The 15,805-nt window shown below is 41.7% G+C and overlaps 4 protein-coding genes across 6 annotated transcripts; 1 reads left to right on the top strand and 3 right to left on the bottom strand.

Annotated features, from left to right (window-relative positions):
• The first annotated feature begins 669 nt into the window (after positions 1-669).
• LOC115594410 (uncharacterized) lies at positions 670-3,043 on the top strand. Of its 3 annotated transcripts, XM_030438478.1 has the most exons (5): positions 676-1,493; positions 1,619-1,762; positions 1,983-2,078; positions 2,434-2,716; positions 2,799-3,043. In XM_030438478.1, exons 2-5 carry the CDS (start codon positions 1,666-1,668, stop codon positions 2,914-2,916), a joined length of 594 nt encoding a protein of 197 aa, XP_030294338.1. In that variant the 5' UTR covers positions 676-1,493; positions 1,619-1,665; the 3' UTR covers positions 2,917-3,043. The 3 variants fall into 3 exon arrangements, with proteins under 3 accessions (XP_030294336.1, XP_030294337.1, XP_030294338.1); XM_030438476.1 differs by having other exon boundaries at positions 670-1,493; positions 2,434-3,043; XM_030438477.1 differs by having other exon boundaries at positions 670-1,493; positions 1,604-1,762; positions 2,434-3,043.
• A 1,091-nt stretch (positions 3,044-4,134) lies between these two features.
• On the bottom strand, positions 4,135-5,845 carry snrnp35 (small nuclear ribonucleoprotein 35 (U11/U12)). Its single transcript, XM_030438475.1, has one exon. The coding sequence runs from the start codon at positions 5,675-5,677 to the stop codon at positions 4,925-4,927; it is 753 nt and encodes a 250-aa protein (XP_030294335.1). The 5' UTR covers positions 5,678-5,845; the 3' UTR covers positions 4,135-4,924.
• A 959-nt stretch (positions 5,846-6,804) lies between these two features.
• Positions 6,805-10,573, bottom strand: bud13 (BUD13 homolog). The gene is made up of 10 exons (XM_030436937.1): positions 10,379-10,573; positions 10,123-10,210; positions 9,538-9,622; positions 9,084-9,449; positions 8,433-8,728; positions 8,211-8,319; positions 7,908-8,046; positions 7,615-7,796; positions 7,432-7,513; positions 6,805-7,184 (listed from the first exon to the last, which is right to left on the bottom strand). Exons 1-10 carry the CDS (start codon positions 10,516-10,518, stop codon positions 7,091-7,093), a joined length of 1,581 nt encoding a protein of 526 aa, XP_030292797.1. The 5' UTR covers positions 10,519-10,573; the 3' UTR covers positions 6,805-7,090.
• Positions 10,574-11,816: 1,243 nt separating this feature from the next.
• LOC115593539 (uncharacterized) lies at positions 11,817-13,624 on the bottom strand. Its single transcript, XM_030437080.1, has 4 exons — positions 13,473-13,624; positions 12,815-12,872; positions 12,383-12,709; positions 11,817-12,271 (listed from the first exon to the last, which is right to left on the bottom strand). The coding sequence occupies exons 2-4, from the start codon at positions 12,849-12,851 to the stop codon at positions 12,171-12,173; spliced, it is 465 nt and encodes a 154-aa protein (XP_030292940.1). The 5' UTR covers positions 12,852-12,872; positions 13,473-13,624; the 3' UTR covers positions 11,817-12,170.
• Positions 13,625-15,805: the final 2,181 nt, after the last annotated feature.

Here is a 15,805-nt window from a genome sequence, read left to right as displayed (position 1 = left end):
AAAATGAGAGCTGAAGGCAATTGAAGTGTTTAAATATGTATTCCAATACAGTTAGGCTTCTAGCTACTAGTAATTACCATGTTGTTTGCAATTTAATCCAGGTATCACAATGTTAAAGTGCTCTGTGTTACTTTTGGATTACCTCAGAAATAAATAAAATAAATAAAATATACAAGAAAGGACATGAGAAAATTATGAAAGACTGTGATGTGTATAACTACACTTTATTTAAACCAACTACAATGTAATGAATGCAACAAAATACACTAATCAAAACTACAGAATACACTGTAATCAAAACTACAAATACACTTTAATCAAATCTATGAAATACATGGTAATCAAAGCTATGAAATACACTAATCAAAATTACAAAATATACTGTTGTCAAAACTATAAAGTACATTAATCAAAACTACAAAATACGCTGGCCAAAATTACAATATACACTATAATGAGAACTACAAAATACACTGTAATCAAAACTACATAATACACTGCAATCAAAACTACATGTACACTAATCAAAATTACAATATACACTATAATGAAAACAACAACATTTCCAACAATCAAAACTACAAAAAGAAGAGAAATTCTCAATACATCTCAATACATCTCAATAATCTCGATACACAATGTGTGTGTTCACTCGAGACCAGCGTCTTGTGTAGAGATCTTTTATATGGGATACTTAAATTGTGTTTTTAAAAGATATGAATCTTATCTGTTATCTTGTTATGAGTTCATTGTAGATACTCAAGTGAAAAAAGCAGACACAATACTGAAAGTACATCACAGATAAGATCAATATGACGACTTACCTCCTCCAGCCCACAACACAATGAAACTATAGACTAAATTATGAATGAAAGGGGATTTGCAGAGTTTGCAGGAACATAGCCACCGCAGAATACCTGTAAAATGCATTAGGTAAAATGATTTATGTACAAGTATAATGTTCCCTCCTGAAAAGTTACAGGCTGGAACAGGCCCTCTAATGTGAGAGAAATACAGTTGGGGTTTATGCCAGCTGAACACTGGGAGGCACAGTGCATTGCTGAGTGCTGGCCAAATGCTCCAGGGCAACCACTGAAAAGACAACATGTTTTCTGTTTTTCTTTTTTTTCGACAGCATAGTGTGTGTCGTAACACAACTTCACTCAAATGTATCTTATCATCTTTATGCATGAGTTGCTGAAGCACGACTTGACATTTCAGACACTTCTAGCTGTCTATGTGTCAAATCGTCCCTACTTCATACTGCCACTGCAAAGTTCCAGCAGCTTTATTGTCTCAGTTGGTAACTACTGTATCTGTCAATCACTGGAGAAGAATACAGCACCATGACTACTGCAGTAAACAAGCTTTAAGTAGCTCTGCGTATAGCCTTATAACACACACACATACACAGAACAGAGAATTGTGGTCTGTATAGGGGAAACACTGCAGCATTTTTTTCACATCTTGTGCTTTTTTTTTCTACATACAAGGTGAGCAATACAGTAAATTACTCTCTTCACGAACTTCATGGCTGTTGTTTTAAGGCTTGCAAAAACAGTTTCTAATATCTACTAACAGAAAGTTGTGCTAATTTTAATAGTATTTGTTGTACCAGAGAGACAGGGTGGCTTTGCCGGTGATGCCAGTGAGCAGACAGACGATATGTTCATCAAAAATACCAACCTACGACACCCCAGGCGTCACGCTGAACTGTTTCTGCCCAGTCGACCTTTCAGGGGAGAGCCGCCGTCAGTGGCAGGTACAGGTTGTCAGCATCAGACAGAGTTAGAGTTGCTTGATGAGATGTTAAGTGCACTTAGTCCAGCTGTGATATTTTAACTGGAATTGCTCCAAAGAAGCTACTCCGAGTAGTGAAACTTTTTAAAGTACATACTACATATATTTAAAGGGAAAGGTCTTTGTTTGTCCAATATTTGGCTATTTTAAAGATCACTTTTCACCCTGTTTGACTTCCACAGGATTTCTCCTCTACCCAGACACTCCTGCTAAGATGGAGACCACGTCACGAGAAGCTTTCTGCTTTCGACCCGTCCCACAACCAGACAGAGGCAAAGGTCTGCAGTCTTATCTAACCCAGAGAGTAAACTCATCTTATCTGTTTTGAAGATAAGCCATGAGTTGTGTTAGTGTGGACATGTGAGTGTTTAGTGCCAGGCTGTGTTGTGTTTACTGAATGGATGTGTGTGTGTCTGTGTGTGTGTGTGTGTGTGTGTGTGTGTGTGTTAGGGCTGAGATAAGACAAGAGATTTATGATTTTTTTAATGTCATTTATTCATTTATTCAGATAAATGCATCAGACTGAAGTACGAATGCAGTCATTAACACTCCACATAGAAAAGAAAGGACATCCAGATGTAGTTACAATATAAAAAATGCCGTAAGTTATTATAAATTCTGTTTTACCTTCAGGAGGCCATGTCGCCGAGAACACACAGCAGGAGTCCCACTGCTCTCATCTCACATCCTCGAGACAAACAGGAAGAGGAATCAGCAGCAGGGACAGAGAAGCAGACGAGGTCGGGATAGAAAGCCAGCGTGATCGGACGGGGTCGACAGCGGGGGAAAATGAACATGGCACAACAGAAATGAAGTCCCAGTATCAGAAGGACTTCCCTCCTCCGTCCTCCTGCCGCAGGAGGCGAACACCTGCCCACCCACAGCCAGACAACATCGGCATCAACCCTGCCTTCGGGTTAGAGCCAGTTTGTCAGTGTCTCTCTGCTGTAGATCGACGTAGAGCAGCTCACCAGTGTCTCTGTCTTTTTGATTCACAGGTTCGAGTTCTGCACAGTCCAGAGAGAGACTTACCCTGGATGGCCCATCATGAATCCCAGGTATGCCGGCCGGCTGAGAGCGGCCTCGTCCAGACAACCACACATGGCGTCTGAGTGATGCTCCAAAAAAAAATCAGCATGTGCTCTTACCAGAAAAAAGTGTTTTGACTGTTGTAACACGGTTCACCTTTATCTGTAAAACTTGGCAATTTAATAACATTATAAATAAAGAAATATAAAAGAAATTGTCAAAGTAATGGTCAAAATATTTTGTCTGCCCAAATGACTAATTCCATTATGTCTGTCAGTCCTAGTTTGCTATAATCATACAATACAATGACATTAATGAACATAATCTGATAAACTATGGTAAAATATGCTATTTTTGTAGGCTTTTATGGATGACATCGTCTTTCAAACTGCACACGATTTTTAATCTGACTCTTCAGTTTACACAGAATTGCAGTGAAAAAGACGTTTGCGTCAGAGGTGGTGATGAATTCTCCTTCTCCGACCACACCCAACACAAAGTGTGTCTGTGTGCTGGAAATTCTTTAATCCAGTGTGGACCACTTAATGGCACACAAGTGTTTTGATCAGCGTTCTTTCATTGCGTTTGTTTGCAGTTGTTTTTCAGCCGCACCAAAAGCTTTTTTTTCTCAGTTTTAGCCTATCCTCTGGTGAGAAGTGATGAATATCCCAGCAGCAGACCAACGTGATGAGCTAATGGACTGATGATGTGTGCAGCACATGGGCTCAACAGACTGATGCTAACACCAGACCATTAACATTTAATAATGCTGACATCAGACATGCGGTCAGCTTGAGAGAAAACATTCCACCCTGTGACTCATTACTAAAACATCATCTGCTTCGACGAGCAGGACAAGGGCTCTAACAGCTGGATAACTGTTCAATCAAACTATGCATAGTGAAGCCACATTATGTCACTTATTTTTTTTTTTTTTGCTTTAAAAGACCACTTGCTGCGCGTTCTAATTCCTATGCTCGTCCATATGATTTTGTGCATTTTGCACCGTTTTTATTTTAAACACAGCATTAAAATATCAAGAATCCAACTCTATTGACTTCCAACAACAACAAAAACATACAACGTTTTGTTGGTGACTAATGCAGCGTTTGGTGAACTTTACATTTAGTCGAAGCTGTATTTTCTATCTATTACAATTACAGGGCAAACTTGCAAGTGGGAGAGATGCATATGACATTGAAAAAAAAAATGTCTCTTCCACTAGCAAAATGCAACCCAAAACAACAATAGAGAAAAATCTTTCTAACTTCTGCACAAGAAAGGAGGAAAATGACACCATTGCCATTGTGTTATAGTCGTTTTTGGTTTATTTGGTTTTCTTCCCCAATTTATCGAGTGAATGTTGCACAAAGCGTCATCAGTCTCTTTTTGACCAAGTATGACCCCAAAAATCTTTACCAGTAAAAAAAAAAAATGGAAACAAGGATGACATGTAGAGGCTACATACAGTACTAGCGTTTCAACACTACATACACGTCTCAGATTTCAGAACAGGTGATGAATTGTCTCACTTATGACAGAAAACATGTAACTGGCGCAATCGGACATGTGCTTTATATGTGGCTGTATAATAACAAATGTTAAAGGCATTTTGTCCAGTTAGCTGCAGGTGGTGCTTTTAAAGCTCGTGTTACTGACTTCTTGCGCTGGACAACATCAATAATGTAAAAACTGTCCATCACCGTAATGTCCAATTAATATGGTCTTAATGTGATGAATTATTACACTGCTTTTCCTGATCTATGCACATTACAAAAGCATGTGTATGCCAGATCCCCCTGAGAAATACTGAAATACTCTAGAGTGCCAGTCCTAAAGTGGCTGCTCCAGACTGACATCACATCACCATACAACAAGTTTGATGAGACATCGACCAGAAAACTTGCCATTTCACACTCAGGACGATATCAAGATACTATAAGAAGGTGATCTGTTCATTGAAATGCTCATCATTCCCCTTACAGTCACACTCCCCTTCACTGCCCAACTCCTCCACTTGAGGCAAACAGCTGGACTGTGTATCTAAACATCTGTCACAGACTTCCTCCTGACCGGTGAGCTCAGTTCTTTGGATTCATCTCCAGTTCTGTGATCGCGGGCTTCGACTCCTGTCCCGGTGTCTGCTCCTGTCTCCGTGCCTGCGGTCATCCCTCTCTCTGCCTCTGTCCCGGTCGTCTCTCCACCCCCTGCTGCCCCACTCGGGCTCTCTGTGTCGGTCCCGGTCCTCCCTGTCTCTCCCACCTTGTCTCTCCCACTCCCTTCCTCCGCCTCCTCCTCCACCACCACCTCCTCCTCCTCCGCGTTCTTGTACCGGACCGACCCCGAGGTTAATGGGCTTCCGGAAAGGCCTGTCCCTGCCACCGAACCGCAGCTGTCCGGACTCTTTCTTCCCTCCCTGCCCTCCGCCGAGCCGCCGGGGGACCCATCCTTTGAGGGTCCTCTCCTGTTCAAAGTCCACAAACACCTCCTGTTGGTCCACCACCAGCTTGTTGGCGTCCCGGCGGGCCCGGACAACAGACCGCTCCTCCTTGTATTCAATGAAGGCGTATCTTTTGGAGAAGCCAGTGACGATGTCCCGGACCAGCCTCAGCCGCTGGATGTCTCCGTACTTGGAGAAGACTAGGTGGAGTTTTTCCTCTGTTGTCTGGGGGTTCAGACGGGACACAAATAGGGTCAGCAGTGGGTCTCCCACAACACCTTTGTTGGGCTTATAGCGGGCACCCATAGCCCTCCACACCGCCCGGTCATGGGGCTCCACGTCCGTGCCGTCGATGCTGCCAGCTTTCAGCGGGTCGTACACCTTCGCTATCGGACTCCAGTCAACCATTTTTATCCAAAACGAGGCCACGGAGGTCTCCTTCAGTATTCTGTGCCGTGTTTTTCGCTACACAAATCGTCAGTAGCTACAGAAGCCCTTCATTTCTATTAAAAGCTTCAGCTCCTTCGACTTACTCCAACTTAATGCACTCATAGAGACCCGTGCATCAACAAAAAACATTCCGTAGTGAAACGAGTAATACTATGTCAATTTAAAGGTTCCTACTTACACGGCTATATTTACAGGACGGAAACTAGTGCCCTCGAGATCATATTTTTTTCTATGTATATAAAGACAGCTATAGTTACTGATAATGTCGGTTAATGTACTCGGATTTGAAAAATCGCTTAAAAGAAAGGAAGAAATGTTAATTAGAAGATCTTCATTGACTTGATATTTTATGCCTAAACAAACTAAATAAACAAATTCTACTCATTTTCATGACTGAAGAAACGGTAGTCAAAACAAACTGACCCTAAAAGACAGCACACTTTCATACTGTTAAACTTGTTGTTACTCAATGTTGGCAAAGACACTTAAATGGCCATCATCAATGTCATTAACTATATCTGTGCTTTTCATACAATGGCATGTAAAAATGTCCTGTGAGAAAAATGTGTATACAAAAGCCGCATTTTCTGTCTCATTCGTGATGACAGTGGGAGCCCGATAGCTTTCTGTTGGGAATGAATGGCCATTCAGACGTCACAAGAAGGCAATAAAAATGAAATGTCCAAAGAATACCTCCTTTTCATGAGAAGACACAAATGAAGCCAATAACATTAATGATAGGCGTTTTCCTATTTTTTAGGTGTGCCAGTAAGCCACACCTGTGATCTGGCATGCACCTCTTGGCTCTGGAGCACCTAAATGTCAACCAACTGTTGTTGGTTTTTTTTTTGGTTTTTTTTAAAGGTCCTAACATCTGTACTTCACAAAGTTAAAATCAGTGCTGCCCCTTCAAGTAAAACAAGAACATAATTAAATGGCCCTAAAAACACAAAATACTTACAAAATATCACAATAATAGTATATTTGTTTCAGTAAAATACAACTCTATAATTTAAATAACTAACCATCACCTCCATTCATGTGAGATCAAAGTCCATAGCTGTGTAAACACTTGTGACACAACATTTTACAAAAAACATTATTTAATAAAACAGTGAAAAACACATCCTTTTTTTGGCTCTACATTGATTCACTTATTACAAAATAATAAAGATGCTGTCACTTCACTGCTATGTACAGTTTTGTTTGTAGATCATCAGTTTGTAATAATACAATGTCCCTTGTACAGTATCAAACTGCTTTGAATCTTTATACTCAAAATGTCGGTACTGTTGAGTAGATGTTTCTAATCTGGTTTTAACAGCATGAATTAGATATCCTGTCCCCTGATCCATCAGAGTCCAGCTGTCACTACATGTCCTCCACGCTCCATTTATATGCTGCCTCCTGGACGGCTTTTTTATCTGCCATCCGCATGTAGCGTTTCTTCTCAAAACCATTTGACCTAAAGAGACAAGGACACAAATCAAATTCAATCAAATTCTAACAATCAAACTGTTAATTCTGCGTTTAATTTAATCGTTGAGTTGATAAAGCTCCCCATCAGGTAAAAAAAAAAGAGCCAAAACTGAGATTGCGATGACTGTGCGGATAGATGTATGTGAAGAAACAGAATAACTAAAGACGTGTTACATTTGATAAAGAAGGATGTAAAGTCCCATTCATTGTCATTACATTACACTACACTGTACCTGTCAACTCCATCCCAGCGATAGCCTGGTAGAAGATTGAAACGGTTTGGTGGTGGGGCTGGGCCTTTATATCGAGGTTTCTCTGCAAACAAAAATAAGACTGTTTACAATGTATTCTATGAGTGGTAAACAAACATTTACACCAGTCAACTTAGATCAAGGTACAAATATGTCTTTTAAAACCTTTTGTCTTTGGATTGCGTTCCTTCTTCCGCCTGAGCATCGCCGCCATTGGATCTCCCTCCCTTTCCTGCTCTCTCAACATACGGTCCAGATCCTCATCATCGCAGCGACGTGCCAGCGGCTTCTGGGCCTCATGCACCGCATCCTCAAGTTTCTGCTGTTGCATCTGGCCTTGGGCCAACCTATAAACATGAGCTGACTTTAACCAACAGCAGTCATCACATCAAACATTCTACTTCTTTGTGTAATCATAATCTCACTTTCTCATGTGTGAAACTTGTATGCAGACCTACCCTCTCCCCCACTGAGCATATTTCTCATCCTTTGCTGCTTTTTCTCCAGCTTTCCTCTTCTGTTCTTCTCTCTCTGACTCCAAGTCCCTCCTTTTACCACTCTTGTCTCGGAACACCGTCTGGGCGTTGCGGGATTCATCTTTAATGACGAGAAAATAGGTTAAAAATGTCACCTAAGTGAGGACTGCATCATTCAACTAATCACAACTGACCAAAGATATCTGATATCTGATATGAGATAGAAAATCCTGTGAGTTCTAACTGTGAAAGACGAGTATCTTAAAAGGGGGAAGATGAGCCAACCTTCTAATGGCTGGTTGTTTCTGTCTCTGCGACGGTTCTCCTCCTGCTCCTTCCTTAAAATATCTAAAGGAACTAGACCTGCTTTCCCACCAGAAAGCATCCTTGGACCCTGAGAAGAAAAAAAAAAAACTGCATGTGTCTGATTGATTTCACACAGCACATATATAGCAGTGTGAAGCACATAAAATCATATAATACTGCATAAACTTTTAATTTGCTCACCTGTGATTGGCCAGGCCTACGAGGCGGTGACAGGTCTTCATCTGAGTCCTTTCCGCCATGCTGCCGCCTCCTGGGTGGTGACTGGTCAGAATCAGAGCCTTGTCTTGTTTTTGAGCGCATCCGTGGAGGTGATTGGTCAGAATCTGAAGCGCCTCCCTTTAGCGTCTTTTTCCGAGGAGGTGACTGGTCAGATTCTGAATCATGCCTGTTCTGAGCCCTCTTTGCCAGTGGTGATCGATGACGATCAGAATTTTTATTTGATGATGAGCCGGGCTTTCTTCTGGTGGGGGATGAATCTAACAAAAAATAACTGTTAAGTGACTTGTTTATATAACTTAACACTTCAACAAAGTGCTCATGTGCAAGGAGTCATTAGACCAGCTGGACTGAGAGGGGATGAAAGTGAAAAACCTAGGGAAGGGATAAGGCCACTCAGTACATGGATATATATTGATTTATCATTCATGACATTTCAGAGTAAAACTATTCGATTTTAAAAGGGTTTAAGCAAAATTAAGACAATGTTTTTTGTCTCGTTTTTTGTGTAATTTACATAAACAGCGTTTCCCTTCGCTGATGTTGGGAGATCTTTTGTTTGCTGTGCTGTTTCTTGTTTGGATTCAGCCTATATAATTACTCCTGATCACTCACCTTTACTTTGTGCCTTCCCTGATTTCCCTGAATGTTGCCTTGGTTGGGACAAGTCTGGAGAGTCATGGCGGCTTCTTCTGGGAGGGGATATGTCTGGAGAATCATGGCGACCTCGTCTTTTGGGGGATATGTCGGGAGAGTCATGGCGACCTTTTTTTGGGGGGGATACGTCTGGAGAACCATGGCGACCTCCTCTGGGAGGGGATACATCTGGGGAGTCATGTCGGGTCTTTCTAACAGGGGAATCATGTCTCCCTCTCTCTGATGACAGCTCTGGCGAATCATGGCGATTCCTGTTTGATGCCACCGGCTCCAGAGGTTGATCTTCTCTTACTTCACCCTCTTCTGCGTCTTCCATTTCATCAGCTATTGGAAGAGGAGACTAGGTATAAATACACTTAATTTCATTACACAGAAAAAGCTTCTTTTTACTTTGTCCACAAAAATCAATTACCTCCGATCACTTTCCATCTATTGCTGGTTCTGAAGGCTTCCAGCTGTTTCACATCATCTGGTCTCTCATCAATAAACTCTGCAATCTTAGTAAACAAACACAAGAGATTAAGTTTCATGAAATGACTGAACAATATGACAAAATATTTGAAAACAGATTTTCTGTGATAATTCTAGCATGGTAGCTGTCTCCTTAATACCTCCGCTTGCATTAGAGCATTACAGTATTACAGTCTATCAATGAGCAGGACTGCTTTTTGTTTTTTTGGATTCAAATGATGATGACCATACTTGCTAGACGAGTAACAATAACAAATATATTGATAAATTGACAAATATTGAGATTTGCTGTTCTACTTTATTCACGTGATTCTAAATAAATTTTTGTGTGGCATATTTTTGATACCGTGATAGTTCTCTATACCTAAAACAATATGAAACAACCAAATCACTGCTTCATTTCAAAACATATACTCATCCAATGAATGGTGTTTTAAAGTGCGCTGTAAATGATGAAGTCGGCGGGCTAATCGCTTCAGGTAAATGAATTGACACACGTTAGCTTAGCTAGCTAGCAAATACTTACCACTGGAGCCTCCTCTTCGTCCTCATCATTCTCCTCCTCCTCTATGACCATCTGTTTCCAGTCTATGTCGTCGTCTACTATTTTAAGCCTTGAATAGGAGAGGTAAAATTGAGTTGTGTTAAGATATATAAACTTTCCATCAAAAACCAACAAGTTTAACGTCGATAAACAGCAATAGCGACCTCAGATAGCTTAACGGCTAACACGCACACACAACATGACGGACAGCTGAATTAAAACGCTCCCACAGACTCACCCTTTCTCGGCAACTTTTCGCCTTTTCTTTTTAAGCTTCCCCTTGGACTTCTTGACATCTTCGTCAGCGGATAAATAACGTTTAAGGTACTCAGCTTTAGATAGCTCTGGTTTCTTGCTGCAATCAGTTGTAGCGGCCATCGTGTTGTTGTCGGAAACTACGGAAAGCACCGAGGGTCAAGAGCGCCCGTAGGCGAAACCACAGATGCATGTGAGAAACTCTGCTGACAGTCTCACGTCACCATACAGCATTGAAGGTTATGAGAATATCTGCGACAGACAGGCGTTTTGTCAACATTTTACTGTTTATCATCATTGTTATTAATATTATGTATTTTATAAGCATTGTTTATTATAATACATTTCATGAGTATTTCATAATTTTATTTTGATCATTATTGGCATTGCTTGTGTTGCCTTTTATTGATTGTGATGATTTTAACGATTCATATTTTACTACTGTGCTAGTATGAATAAGTTTCTGAACCCATTTTATTTATATTCACAGTACATGAATATACACAGTATATTCCTAAACGTCTTATTTATATTAAATGCCGAACACTTGGGATACCATGAGGTCCAACACAAAACTAATTAGATTACAGGCTGGTCTGTTTGTGGGGCACCGATATTAATATGTCTTGGTGGACTGTCTGGCTCTTCAGACTTTTGAAGCCAAAGTCAAATTCGAAGTTAGTTTGAAGTCAAATTGAAAGCCTGTAAAAAAAAAAAAAAGAAAAAAAAAAGTATTCACTTTCTTTTGGAAGTTTATTTCTTTCCCCACCTTACTGTTTTAAAGCATTGAATCAAAGTACATCTAATGTTCCTTTTTTGGATGAAGCTCAACGGGAAAAATTCCCTTTAATTTCAAGCTAAAAACAAATATATGCAAAGTGATCTGAATTGAATACAAATATAAAATGCAATATACTATATTGCGTAAGTACTCAAATCAGCAGTTAGTGGATGGACATTTGGGAACAGTTTCAGCCTGCAGTCTGTTTGTCTGTCTCTCACTCAGTTTTAGTGCTGTGTCACGGTCATGATTGATGTAACTATACGCCAAAGGACATTCAGTGATCTGGAAATGCATCCTCCCCCTGACTGGCACTTTTTAGTCACATTTTGGACATTAGTGGGTCCTATTCCGTTGATCTGTGTCAGAAAAGGTCGAATAAATCTACTCTGTTTCAATGTCAAAAAACAACAACATTCGCACGTGTTGTATAGTGTGTATACTTTTTACATGCACGGTAGACCCCCCTACATGTAAACTTCAAATACATATTTTGTCATTATAATGATATAAACATTCGCTGTCATCACTTTTCACCAACACGATAGAGCTTATGTGCATGACACGGCTTCAAAAACAACCTTGTATTTTTCACCCCTTTCTATTCCGAAGCTATGAGCAGTGAATTGACACACAAATCTTTATCCGGCTTTCAAGAGCATCCCTTTATTGAAAACAGACACCTTCCAGAGTAATATTTACAAGGCAAGTTACTCAGTCTAGTTACGCAGCTGTGTGTGCCTCTGCAGCAAAAAAAAAGCACGTCTATGAACCTTTCTTCAGGATCATCTTGAATCTGTGGTGTCACACTTGTGAAAACATTTCCATGCACAAAGGAAGGAGAGACATTTGCAAGCGATTGACAACATCTTAACATGTGGGTGTTATTGTGGGAATGCGGACAGAAGCGTGGGTGTGGTTAGATGTGTGTGTGTGTGTGTGCCAGAACAAGCCTGCATGTTTGTTTTGGGGTTTTTTGGGGGTTTTTTTGCTTTTAGCGATGAGTTTGATAGAAGACGAAGAGCAGAAGGCAAGCGATCCATGAACAGGAGGTCTTCAGAAACACGCTCACAGCTGAACACGTGGCAAGTTGATCTGCAGAGGAAGAAAAAGTGGGATGAAAAGAGCTGAACAAAATCCTCTTCAGTTGGTCTCCCACTCACTTATTCTCATGCTCACTCCCTCACACGCAGCTGATACGCCTACCTTTCTCCACATTGACACTGGCACCCACCCCAGTTATTTTGCACATGTAGGTGGTGTTGTGTGGGAGTTTGTCTGTGAAGTCGCTCAGGGTCATTCTGTAGCCATGAGGCTCCAGCTCCTGTACTTCACTTTTGTCTCTGAACTTGGCCTCGGCTGCGGAACCGGACACATTGGTGTTAATGAGGGACTCTTTGGTTCCGGAGGACCAAGAGAACTCATAGCTGTTGATCTTGTTCGGCTGGGACTCGATCAGGCAGTCCACCCTCAGGTCATTGTCTTCCTCAATGCACACGGTGATCTGATTGCACTCTGCTGGGATCAGCAACACTGGGGAGAAAGCGCACAGAAGGACGTGAGAGGAGCACAGAGGGGATGAGGGCAAATGAAGAGCAGACCAGTGTAGAAAAAATATACTTTACAAAAAAGTCTCACCTCCCAGCACTCCATACACAAACAGAGACTTGAGCATGATGGAAAAGCACCCATCCAACTTTGAAGAGAAAAAAAGAGGGAATGTGAGAAAGTAAATCTGGAACAATCAAGACGCGAACACTCGGCGAACTGAGTTATGATCCGTTTGAATCAAGTCCTCTCAAACGTTGGCTCTCGACGCGATGATGAGGTCATTTTTTTGGGTGAGGTCACAGCACAGGAAACAAACTCAAGGAAGCCTGTAATCAATCCTCTGATAAACAAACACGATGTTCTAGTTTTGGACGATCTAAATGACTGTAAATGTCCTCTAGTTGCCTCCATAACTTTCCCGCCTGTGGCCAAATCTAATGATAATAATTAGATAATAGATAATAATTCAGAGCGAGGGATGACACAAATGTTTTCTCTCTTCTGTTTCAACGCCTGTTTGTTACACTATTCCTCACATTTTTCCAATGTGTTTGACACACGTTTGCACCTATCATGTGATAAATGTCTGATGTTTACATATCTCTGCATGTAGGTATTTTCTGTCATCATTCCCTACATACCTACATACCTACACCTTCTAGCATCTTTCACTTGTCCATGATGTGACCGTAGTCCCCGCGTCGATCCCCCTGAGCTGCAGCTGAACATCTCTGAGCAGTCTTACCTCCTGTCAGGGCCGGATGATGTAGCAGCTCCTGCCTGCGTGCTCTTGTCTGGCTGAGGAATGAGCAGCTGCTGGCTTGTAGTCTCCTCAGTGTGCAGCACTGCAAAGCATCACACTTCTGAGGTGAGGTGGGAGTGATACAGAGAGGTGGGGAGAGAGTGGGAGGGACAAGGGTGAACCAGAGAGCGCTGATTGGTCTGTCTCCTCTGCAGTGCCTGACGGAGGACACGGGGCGGGAAGGTTGGCAGGCAGGGCTGGGGCGAAACTCGGTCAGCATCATTGTTTTTGTCCCGTTATGACCTTGTCTCCTTCCCTCTCTGGCCCTCTCCTCACCTCTGTCTCGTTTCCTGGGTTCCACTCCTGTCCTAGTTTGTCCTTCATGTCCCTCTATGTGGCACTCCACTTCCACTGATTTCCACTTTAAAAGCTACTCTTATGTATTATAAATGCCTGTCGCAGAGCTCAGAGTGATTCTTGCAATCTATCACAAGCATATAGCTGTGCTCTTATGTAAAAACGTGTAGCTTGAATGATTTTTTAAGAGAAAATCCATAGATGATTCATTTTATTCTCATTTTTGTGTTACTGACATCAAGTCTGCACAGTATAAATGCTGACCAACCTCATCATCATCTCAGGGTGGATTTGTGAGCCCCTAGAAATTTCTAGCACCGTCATACCAACAGACTCATGCACATCGGCTCACCGTCTCCACCCCATGGCCAGTAGCAGGAAGTTCACATAGTAACTTGGATGCAGATTCACAGCCTCCACCGCAAGGAAATGCTTCGACAACACAGATGAAAAAAATTTATAAATCTACAAACCGTCTCAGTCGAGTTCAACATTACATGTTCACCAGTGTTGCAGTCAAGACCGCCTAGACCGAGATCAAGTGATGACAAAGGACCGGAGTGTATCGAGAGAGAGACACCTCAAGACTTTGAGGGGTTGAGACCAAGTCAAGACCAAGACCAGTGTGAGTCCCACACTGCGACGAGACACTCACAATAAAATGTGGATGAAGCAGATAAAGGCACTCTCGACTGGTCTCGAAATAGATTCTAAGCGTTACCTCAAAAAGTGGTCTTGAGACCGAGACTGTTTTTTGAGTACTACAACGCTTCTATTCACTCCTATTACCCTCTTTACGATCATAGAGACAGGAAAACACCTGGACAGGTTACACTTGCATCTGGAGGATAACATTCATACTGCTAGAGTTTCGGGTCGACCTGACTTTTGGCCTGAAGGAGCGTAGACCGCGTGAGCTCAAAGTACTTCACACTAAGTAGACACTATAGAAACACATGAATAAGGAGTTTTTTTGCAAGAAGAGTGAACAAATGGCTATTCCAATTTCTCTTGAAAATGTGGGGCAAACAAAATATAGCTAAAATATTAATTACAAAGATGTTAATTATTGAGATTTTGTGTGGCTTCCTAAAATAACACCACTTACCCCGACACTCATCATGCTATTGAATCATAATAGGAATGTCAGCAGGAAGGAGGAACCATTAAGGCCTCCATCAGGGTACTTATCCCGATGAAGGCCTTAATGGAAGGGCACCCTAGGGGACACTTTATCACGTTTTCTCTGTTTTGGTTTCTCACCCTCATGGCAGAGAGGGGTTTAAAGTTTTATGGTCCACGAAATATTTCTGGGGCTTCACAGCAAAACAGTGTTGCAGCATTCTCCTCAACAGCTGAAGTAGACGGGGACTTGGGGATGGGGAAATAAAATAAATGAAATGGCTCCATACAGCTCGTCCACCTGAAGATTTTTTGAAAAGACTTTATTCACACCCTTTCTAGTGAGACGAAATCTTCACTGTAGCTGCTGAGCTGAAAGCCTCTGAAGTGGGTACAAAGAGCCTAAATGCGCATCGAGGGCACAAATAAAATCCTTTTCAAATCAATCTAGGATTATGCCAGACAAGTTTTATGGAGCCACATCTACTTCGGTTGGGAGAATGCTGCAACACTGCTTTGCTGTGAAAATCCAGAAAAGTTTTTTTGGACTACGAAAACCTCACCCGACTCTCCATCGGCATGGAAATGAGTATATAATGACAGTATTTTCATTTCCGGGGGAACTTTTCTTTGAAGCTTTTCAGATGTGCCATGATGCCTCCTACATCTTCCCTTCTCTCTCATCTTCAGGCACATTCTGACGCCACCAGGCTCTTTCTTCCTTCTCCCCGTGTGTCACACAATTTTCCAGTTTCAGTTTCTGTCGTTTTTTCTCGCCCGCCTACAGTGGATGCCTCCACTGAACTTCTCTCCTTGTTTTGCACAACGCGTCTTATCTCCAGTGGCTTTCAGTGTGT

This window comes from Sparus aurata, chromosome 13, assembly GCF_900880675.1.
Source record: "Sparus aurata chromosome 13, fSpaAur1.1, whole genome shotgun sequence".
Taxonomy (NCBI): domain Eukaryota; kingdom Metazoa; phylum Chordata; class Actinopteri; order Spariformes; family Sparidae; genus Sparus; species Sparus aurata.
This window is presented reverse-complemented; position numbering and strand designations above follow the sequence as displayed.

What these genes read in the sequence shown, in the direction of transcription:
- LOC115594410 (XM_030438476.1), top strand. Translation starts at nt 1,666, where the DNA reads ATGTTCATCAAAAATACCAACCTACGACACCCCAGGCGTCACGCTGAA. An exon ending in AGAGCCGCCGTCAGTGGCAG is followed by an intron (nt 1,763 to 1,982) that starts GTACAGGTTGTC and finishes TGACTTCCACAG; the next exon opens with GATTTCTCCTCTACCCAGAC. An exon ending in ACAACCAGACAGAGGCAAAG is followed by an intron (nt 2,079 to 2,433) that starts GTCTGCAGTCTT and finishes TTTTACCTTCAG; the next exon opens with GAGGCCATGTCGCCGAGAAC.
- snrnp35 (XM_030438475.1), bottom strand. Translation starts at nt 5,677, where the DNA reads ATGGTTGACTGGAGTCCGATAGCGAAGGTGTACGACCCGCTGAAAGCT.
- bud13 (XM_030436937.1), bottom strand. Translation starts at nt 10,518, where the DNA reads ATGGCCGCTACAACTGATTGCAGCAAGAAACCAGAGCTATCTAAAGCT. An exon ending in AAACAACCAGCCATTAGAAG is followed by an intron (nt 8,047 to 8,210) that starts GTTGGCTCATCT and finishes TCGTCATTAAAG; the next exon opens with ATGAATCCCGCAACGCCCAG. An exon ending in TATGCTCAGTGGGGGAGAGG is followed by an intron (nt 7,797 to 7,907) that starts GTAGGTCTGCAT and finishes TCATGTTTATAG; the next exon opens with GTTGGCCCAAGGCCAGATGC.
- LOC115593539 (XM_030437080.1), bottom strand. Translation starts at nt 12,851, where the DNA reads ATGCTCAAGTCTCTGTTTGTGTATGGAGTGCTGGGAG. An exon ending in TGTGTATGGAGTGCTGGGAG is followed by an intron (nt 12,710 to 12,814) that starts GTGAGACTTTTT and finishes CTTTCTCCCCAG; the next exon opens with TGTTGCTGATCCCAGCAGAG. An exon ending in CAGTGTCAATGTGGAGAAAG is followed by an intron (nt 12,272 to 12,382) that starts GTAGGCGTATCA and finishes CTTCCTCTGCAG; the next exon opens with ATCAACTTGCCACGTGTTCA.